At 51.4% G+C, this 9,081-nt stretch overlaps 1 protein-coding gene across 1 annotated transcript; it reads left to right on the top strand.

Moving 5' to 3' along the window:
* Positions 1–927: 927 nt before the first annotated feature.
* Positions 928–7,428, top strand: Ly6g6f (lymphocyte antigen 6 family member G6F). The gene is made up of 6 exons (XM_048437888.3): positions 928–1,490; positions 3,351–3,680; positions 3,767–4,030; positions 6,650–6,805; positions 6,937–7,003; positions 7,175–7,428. Exons 1-6 carry the CDS (start codon positions 1,430–1,432, stop codon positions 7,197–7,199), a joined length of 903 nt encoding a protein of 300 aa, XP_048293845.3. The 5' UTR covers positions 928–1,429; the 3' UTR covers positions 7,200–7,428.
* The last annotated feature ends 1,653 nt before the right edge of the window (positions 7,429–9,081 follow it).

The raw sequence follows: 9,081 nt of genomic DNA, 5'->3' as shown, positions 1-9,081 counted from the left end.
CTTTCCCCCCACCCTTGATTTGTTTGATTTTGTTTATGGGACAGGGTCTCACTATGTAGATCTGGCTGTCCTGGAGCAGGTTAGCCTCTGACTCAAAGAGATTTGCCTGCCTCTGCCTCTCTAGCGCTGGGATTAAAGGTGCGTACTACCTACCATACCTGGCTTAGTTAGGGTCTCTGCTGCTGTGGTGAAGCACCATGACCAGAAGTAGCTTGAGGAAAGGGTTTCTTTCATCTTCCACTTCCACATCACAGTCCATCACTGAAGGAAGAAATTCAAGAAGCATGCTTAATCCCAGCACTCGGGAGGCAGAGGCATGTGGATCTCTGTGAGTTCAGGATACTCTGTGAGCATTCTGGTATACAGAGCAAGTTCCAGGACAGCCAGGGCTACACAGAGAAACTCTGTCTCAAAAAAAAAAAATCATTCTTCCCACAGGGCCCTAAGGTGTAATGTTGACTATAAAAGCTAACCAGGGAATGGGGGGTGCAGGAGGCAGGGATGCAAAACAAACAAACAAACAAAAATAGCCTGAGCATTGCATGTGAAAGTCCGAGGACAATTCTGGGGAGTCCATTCTCTCAGTCCTCCATGCGGCTCCTGTGGACGGAGCTCAGGCTCCTTGGCAAAGGACTTTATCCATTGAACCAATTCACAAGCCCATAAGAAATTAATGGCTGGGGATATGCCTCGGTGACAAAGAACTTGCCCTATATTTGAAATGAGTAACTAGCTGTTCATAACGACGCCTACCTATCACCCCACCTCATTCCTTGGGAGGTGGAGGGAGAGGATCAAGAAGTCAAGGTCATCCCTAACTACACAACCTGGACAACCTGAAACCTTGGTTAGAAACGGAACAGCAACAGTAGACTAACTAAATATAAGCAGTTAGATGTGTATGAAGATGTGCTCATGAGTCTAGGTCATGAATAATCCAGGCCCCTGCTGTGTTTCTCCTTGAGTAACAGCTAAAGACACCTCCTCGGGGTTCTGGAGTGGTTGATAGCATGCCAGGTAACCACAGGAAAAGTCATTTGAGATCACTTATGGAGCACAGCCTGGATGGACAGTTTTGTGTTGGGTTCCAAGGAGAGAACTGACAGTCATTTGGCTCACGGTTGATGTCACAGGCGGAATCATTTGGCTCACGGTTGAGAGATGAGAAGCCACAGAAGGCTCCGAGAAGTGGTAGACATCTGGGCTTCCTTCCACACGAGGGCAGCTTACACCAGGACTGGGTCCAAGAGCTGAAGATGAAGGTTCCTTTTTGCCCAGAAGGCATGCTACTGAGTTTTATCTCCCCCACATTCTTATTGCCTCCGAGGCCCAGTGGCTCCAACCCCGGGAGTGGGGCCTTTATCTGTGTTCTGCTTCCTCCCTGGAAACACCAGGTCTCTGGAACAGGGCAACTTGGCAGGCTCTCTCCATGGCATTCACCTTCGCCCTCCTCCTCCTGCTCTTGTATGGGCTCCCCCAGGCTGCTGCAGGTAAGGAAGGGGCAAGGGGGAGGAGCATCCTGCAGCTGTGGAAAATTGGGAGGGGCTGCTGCGTTTCCTCCCTAGCACTTCTGAAAATGCACAGGACTCAGGAAGACAGACTTCCCCTCTATGCACTCTCTTTGCTTTCGGGCCTGGGGAGATCCAGAGGCACCATGGGCCTAGTTATGTACAGTTTCCCGTGTTTTCAAAAATGTAAGGATTGGGTCTGGGGATGTAGCTCAAAGAATGCTTGCCTAGCGTGTGCAGAGGTCTCGGTTCATCTCCAGCCAAGAGTTTGGTCCCTGTCACCCCAGAAACGGGTGTGCACTGCCCATCATCCCAGAATTTGAGAGGCAACAGCAAGAACAGGATCCTGATCTGGGTAATTCTCAGCTACGCAGCTGATTTGAGGACACACACGAGGGTCTTGCTGTGTGATTGTGACAGTGACTCTTCCAGTACACACACTTCCAGGCGTGTCAGTGAGGGCGTTTCCAGAGAGTTTTAACTGAGGAGGGAAGAGCTACCTAAAATGTCCGTGGCAACATTCAGTGGACTGGGGTCCTAGACTAACTCAGATGGGGAAAGGACAAAGCCGGTAAAGGAGAGGTTTCCCCTTCTCTACTCCTAGTCCATCCAGAGGCAAGCATGTTTCTACCACCATAAATCCCCCCCCCCCCGCTACGATGGACTGTGTTCCTTAAACCATGAGCCAAAGTAAATCTAAGTGGTGGCGCACACCTTTAATCCCAGCACTCGGGCGGCAGAGGCAGGCGGAGCTCTGTGAGTTTGAGGCCAACAGAGTGAATTCCAGGACAGACAGGGCTACACAGAGAAACCCTGTCTCAAAAAAAAAAAGTAAAAATAAATAAATCGTATTCCCTTAAGTTGTTTTAGCATGGTATTTTGTCAAATCAATAAGAAAACTCCTAGCAGTCCAGGTGGCCCTGAAGCTCAGCCCCAGCCCTGCTCCTTCCTCTGCCTGCTGAATGCTATGGCCGCAGGTGTGTGCCACCAGCTTGCAGTTTCCCTTATTTTATTATTGTGTTTGTTTTGAGACAGGACATTGCTTTATAATTGCCTTGGGTGGCCTGGTACTTCTTATACAGTGCAACCTCTTTCCTCAGCCTCCGAGTGCTGGTATTACAGGCAAGCGCCGCCATCCCTGGCTTTAGCTCCCTGTATGAAATAAAAACAGATGTTTAGATGTTAGAAGAGACAAGGACTTCCACCAACTATTGCAGCCTGTTTCTGTCCTGTCTCAGAACCTCTCGCTGGCAAGGAGAAATGGAAAGCCTTGCACTCTTTGCTCTGCCTCCCCTCTCCCCATCCCCAGTCTTCTGGGACTCCTGTAGCCCAGGGTAGCCTTGAACTCCCTAAGCAGCTGAGGATGACACTGAACTTCTGCTTCCTGTCCCTGGGTGTCTGCATCGCTGGCATGCACCAGGATCGCTGGCATGCACCAGGATCGCCGGCATGCACCAGGATCGCTGGCATGCACCAGGATCACTGGCATGCACCAGGATCGCCGGCATGCACCAGCACGTTCAGCTTATGGGTTTAAGCAGTGCTGGGGACCGACCAGGGTCAGTGCTTCATGCAATAGACAAGCACTCTCCCAGCTGAGCCCTGAGCCCCATCTGCAGAGAAGAGATTTTTTTTTCTTTCAGTGCTGGGTATGGAGCCCAAGACCTCAGGCAAGCACTTACGTAACTAAGCTATGCCCCTAGCCCACCTCCCTTTCTGCTTAGCAGTCACTGAGAAATGAGCTTGGAGACTCCAAAGGAAAGGCAGGCAGGGGTTAGAGACAAAGTGGGGGCTTGGTGAAGGCACGGGCGGCTCTACTCTGACTCTGCCGTTTCTCCACAGAGAGCATCCACACTGTCTATGTCGTCTCAGGGGAGTCAGTGGAGCTGCCATGTCCTTCACCCCCTTCCCTACGTGGGGGCCAGCTCCTAACCTGGTTCCGCAGCCCTGCAGGAACCTCCTCCACCATCTTGGTGGCCCAGATCCAAGTAGACAGGCCAGCCCCAGATCCGAGGAAACCCGAAAATGACTCCAGGTTCAAAGTCCTCGGGAATTACTCCTTGCTGCTGGAGGGGCCCAGGGATGAAGACGCTGGGCGTTACTGGTGCACGGTGCTGGATCAGAACCACAAGTACCAGAACTGGAGGGTGTACGACGTCTCCGTGCTCAAAGGTAAGTGGGGGGTACAAAGTCCTCTCTGGACACTGGAGACTGGGGAAGACCACGCGAGAAACTGAGGTGTCCCCCTCTCTTGCCAGGATCCCAGTTCTCTGTGAAGTCTCCAGATGGCTTGTCTTGCTCTGCCCTCTTGTGCGCTGTGGTGCCCGCCAGGCGTCTGGACTCCGTGACCTGGCAAGAGAGGAGGAATCCCGTGAAAGGACATGCTCAGTACTTTTGGGGAAATGGCGCTGCCCTGCTGCTGGTGTGTCCTGGAGAGGGGCTTTCTGAAGCCAAGGGCCGTAAGCCAAGGAACATCCGCTGCCTTATGCCTCAGAACAAGAGATTCAGCTTTAGCCTGGCAGGTAAGTGAGGGAGGAAATGAAGAAACAGAAAGGTATATTCTCTGTGGAGCATCTTCCAAAGTTGAAAAAGGAGGCAAATCAGGCCAGGTTGAGGGTCACTTCTCTCTATAGAAAGGTTTTTTTCCTTGCCACTCCCCACCGACCAAATCATAAAGAAGGGCTATTTCAACCAGCTTCCCAGAGGAATAGCCAGACCAGGAACCTTTTTGGGATATACCACGATTTAGAAAGGGATTAATCTAGGGGTGAAGAGAGAGTTCTACCAAGTAAACTGCTTGTAATGCAAACATTAAAATCTGAGTTTGAACTCAGAAGTCACATAAAAAAGCCATTTGTGATGATGCATACTTGTAGTCCCAACACTAGGGAGACAGAGACCTGGGCTCTCAGGTCAGCTAGCCTGACCTGCTATGTGAGATCCAGGCCATTGATAGACCTTGTCTCACAAAATAAGGTGGACATCTAAGGAACAACACCTAAGGTTGACCTTTAGCCTCCACATATGTGCATGTACACCTACAGCCACAGAGCCATGCATACACACCCACAGAGCCATGCACACACACATACACAGAAGCAAGCCCATATACACACACACAGAGGCATGCACAAATACACACATACGCACAGAGGCATGCATACAAATACACACATGTGCAAGGACACACACATGAATACATGCACAAGTGCATGTGCACACACAAGAAAGAAATAGGCTGATCTAAGCAGAGCAGGGAGTCACAGGCCTCCTAGCACTTGGAAGGAGGGACAAAAGTTTGAGGACAACCTTGTCTCTATAGTGAGTTCAAAGCCAGTCTGCACTGTATGTAACCCCACTTCTTTAAAAGGAAAAGAAAAGCATCAGCAGGGTGGTGGTGGCACATGCCTTTAATCCCAGCACTCAGGACACAGAGGCAGGGAGATCTCTGTGAGTTTGAGGCCAGCCTGGTCTACAGAGCAAGTTCCAGGACAGCCAGGGCTGTTATACAGAGAAACCCTATCTTGAACCTACTCCCCAAAAAGAAGGCATCAAAATAAAAGAAATAAGCCTGTGCCTTTAATCCTAGCTCTCAGGAGACAGAGGCAGTCAGTGTCTGTGAGTTCAAGGCCAACCTGGCCTTGAATAGCAAATTTCAGGCCAACCAGGGCTGTATAGAGGGGACAAACACCACTCCCGTCTGCCTTGCCAGAAAAAGAAAGACAAGAAATGGGCCAGTATATGAGCCAAGCATGGTGGTACACCCCTGCAGTCCTAGGGATACCGAGGCAGGAGTTCCAGGACAGTCTGGACTGCGCGAGACCCTGTCTCAAACACAAACAACATTTCTGAGGACTTTTGCATGGCAGAGAGGAAGCGCACAGGGATCGCTGGGGCTGCTGGCTTCTGAAGAGGGGTCCCAGGCAGTGCAGTACGATGGCCTACTGACAGGGAAGGCAGCAGCAGAAGGGGCACACCTGAACGCTCCTGGATGGAGAATTTGTAAGTCAGAGAGGGGAGCAAATGGCCGTCGTTCCGAGAGAAAAAGATCTTGGCAAGGCCTCGAGGGTGAACACGTGAAGGGATGAACACGGGAATGAAGAAATGGAAACCGTAAAGCACATGTATTCTTTCTTTTCCCATTTTCGTGTGTGAGATATGCATGCGCGTATGCATATCTCCTTAAGTGTGGGAACACATACATGTGTGCACCCATGGACATGGGTGTGTGGGCATGGGGAGGCCTGAGGTTGACGTCTGGAATCCATTGCTCTTACATCTTATTCAATGAAGCAGTGTCTCTCAATCAAAGCCAGACTGAATGATAAGGGCAGTCTCACCAACCCGCTTGCTCCGGGGACCCCGTCTCTGCCTTCAGAAGCCGGAATTACAAGTGGGCTATCATGCCCAACCAGTATTCACACGGGTTCTGGGGATTCGAACTCCAGTCCTTACACCTGTGAGGCAACCATGCTAAGCACTGAGCCGTCTCTGCAGCCCCTGTCTTTTTTGGTTTTTTTTTTTTTTTTTTTTTTTTTTTTTTTTTATGGTAGTATCTCTCCTTGTAGACTTGGTTGGCCTGAAATTCACTCTATAGACCAGGTTGGCCTTGAACTTCTCGCTGTTTCTTCAGCTTTGAGACAGGCTTTCCTACAGCCCAGGCAGGCCTCCAGCTCTCAGTCGATGATAACCTCAATTCCTTACCTCTCATCGCCACCTCCCAGGTGCCGGTATTGCAGGCTTGCATCGTGGTGCGCAGCTGAGATACTTAACTTTTTTTTGAAAATGTGAATTATTGTGAGGGAGGTTATGGCTGGGATGTGCCTGGGATCAGCTGTCTCTGTGTGACGGGGAGCGACCCCTCACGGCTACTCTCTGATGTTGGCTCCTGGGGTCCATAAGCAAAGTCGCAGGGTGGTGGATGCTGCAGGCAGGGGGCTCCTGAGTATTTTCTGCAGGGAAATCCCACTAGACTGTGGGGGAAGCCACGTCTTACTCAGGACTGCCTCTCCTGACAGCCCAAGGCAGGAGACCAGACCTTTCTGTAAGTGACACCACAGAATGATTCTGCTTCCTTCCTGAGGCAGTGACAGACCCCCCCCCCCCCAGTGCCTGTCATTCTTGTCTTGCTGTCATGGCAGCTTCTGCGGAGCCTACTCCCATGGCCTGTGCCTCTGTCCCAAGCTGGGACGTGCCCTGGTTACCGATGCTGCTGCTCATAGCAGGCCAAGGAGTCGCCATCATCGCCCTCAGCATCGTGCTCTGGAGGCGGAGGGGCCAGGCATCTCGGGACAGAGGTGAGTTATCCCCAGAGATGTCATCAGGTGTGAGAGAGGTTGGGCTCACATCCAGACTCTGGCCTCTGTCTGCTCGAGGGTTAGCAAGGGACACATCCCTGAATTATCTGCTGACTTCTGCTTTTCCCCAGGACCCTCAGTTCCTCGCTTCAAACCTGAAGTCCAGGTCTATGAGAACATCCATTTGGCCCACCTTAGGTAAGGAACAACTGGGCAGGGGTGGGGTGGGGTGGAGGTTTACATCCCAGAGGGCCTGAGCGTGGGAAATTGTTGCCCGCCTGGAGCTAGGGTTGGATTGCAGATGGGGGGCCTGGTTCCTGAGGAGGTGCAGTAGCTTTAACATGGCTTTTTGCTTTGTAAACTCGACAGCCCACCCACCCACAAGACCAGGTGATCTTGGTGACATCATCTACCTCGGAAAGCCTGACCCGCTGCCCTGTGTCTCTGGCATCTGGCACCTGAAGGACTTCCTGAAAACCTTGGCAAGGGGGTGGGGCTGAGGGCATGACTCTACTTCCTCTTGGCTTCCAACAGCCACCAAGCTGGAGGGGCCAGGAACATAAGGAAGGGAGCAACAGCATTCTGTGATGTCACCAACAAAAAGACGTGGTCTCCTGTCTGTAGTTGAGTGACCCATAGTAAGACTTATTATGGGGTCTGAAGTCTCTGTTAAGGGCAAGAGGGACCGGGGAAGCCCAGGGACTTGAGAAGAGCTGGGGCATCTGCCATAGGAGAAACTGTGAGGAAAAGAGTGTATAGGGGAGGAAGGAAGAGAGAAGTTGAGAGGCTCAGATGCAGAGTGGGGAAACCGGAGTCCCAAATGGGAAATTCGGGGGACAAGGAAAACGAAAGAGTCAACAGGCGTCCTAAGTAAACCAGACTCCCTCCCCATGTTGTTCTCGCAAAGAGAAGCTGAGAGGGAACAAGACCTTTAATCAGACCCCACACTTCCTCAGACGGAGCAGGAGGGCAGCAGGCCCACAGGGGGATGCCGGTCCTCAGCCCCAGACCTCTCCTTATCCCAGGCACACAGGCTCCTCTGTGGGTCTCTATCTGCAGGGAAGCTTATCACTTCCGGTTTCCTGGGAGCTCTGCCCCAGGGGAGAGACACCCAGGGGTCGCACACTATCTCCCTGGGCAGAGGAAGCATATGTAAGGACTGGCGGATAGTTCCCGAAGGGAGCTAGTACTTCCAATCTTCCTGAACAGAGAAGAGTTCTGGGTTGGTGAGGTAAAACGGGGCATCAGTGCTGCAAAGCAGTCACTCGGCATTCAGAAACGAGGCCACGCCCACACAGGCAACTTTCCCAGGCGCCCTTTCGACTCTGGTCTCAAGCTTGGCTTTCCTGGACTTCTCACCTGCGGCCTGCACGCTGCCGCGGCTTAGGCTCAGACGTTGGCAGGAACAGCCACCCAGATGGAAAGTGGGTGCGGGGCACCATTCAGGTTCCAATGTGCCAGCCCAACCCACAGGCAGCCACAGCTCATTCTTGTGTGTGTGAGTGTTGAAGACATATGGGCCCCCGTGCAAACACACCGGTGCGTGCATGGAAGACCTCAGATGTCCTGTTCTCTCCTCTCCATCTTACTCCTTGGAAGCAGGGTCTCTCAGTAAACTCGGAGCTAGGCTGACGGGCAGAGAGCCCCACAGATCCTCCCATCTCTGCCCCCTCGTTGGCACTGGGGTTACAAGCACTCATGTGTGGCTATACCTGGCGTTTTATTTTAATTTTAAAAAGTGTTATCTGCACTGGTGTTTCGCCTGCATGTATGTCTGTGCACCACATGGTGTGCAGTGCCCGAGGAGGCCAGAAAGGAGGGTGGGATTTCCTGGGACTGGAATTGCAGATGGTAGTGAATCATCCATGCTGATGCTGGGAATTGAACCTCAGGTCTCCTGTAAGAGCAGCCTGTGCTCTTAATCGAGTGATTTCTCCATCCCTAAGACCAGCTTTTTAAGTGGGTGCTGGCATCCAAAACCCGGTTCTTATGCCTATACATGTGCTGGCCTTCCAGGAGACAGCTACTCTGCCCTGTGGAGTTCCTCCTTAAAGGGAACCTTTATGTGTTTCATCAGCACCCCGACAGAGCATTCATTATCAGACTCACAAACAGCTCTATTACTATTCTTACATATTATTTGTTTATGTCTCTATCTATCTATTTGTTCTACCTATCTACCTATCTATCCATCTATTTTGTGGTGCATGGATCTATCTATCTATCTATCTATCTATCTATCTATCTATCTATCTATCTATCATCCACCCATCCAT

This window comes from Myodes glareolus, chromosome 18 (assembly GCF_982192425.1).
Source record: "Myodes glareolus chromosome 18, mMyoGla1.1, whole genome shotgun sequence".
Lineage (NCBI taxonomy): Eukaryota > Metazoa > Chordata > Mammalia > Rodentia > Cricetidae > Myodes > Myodes glareolus.
Note: the sequence above shows the minus strand (reverse complement) of the source record. Positions and strands in the feature narration are given on the sequence as shown.

Bases quoted from the DNA above. Each gene is read 5' to 3' on its own strand.
- Ly6g6f (XM_048437888.3), top strand. From the start codon at position 1,430: ATGGCATTCACCTTCGCCCTCCTCCTCCTGCTCTTGTATGGGCTCCCC. The intron at 4,031-6,649 runs GTAAGTGAGGGA...CTGTCATGGCAG, and splicing joins ATTCAGCTTTAGCCTGGCAG to CTTCTGCGGAGCCTACTCCC. The intron at 7,004-7,174 runs GTAAGGAACAAC...TAAACTCGACAG, and splicing joins ATCCATTTGGCCCACCTTAG to CCCACCCACCCACAAGACCA.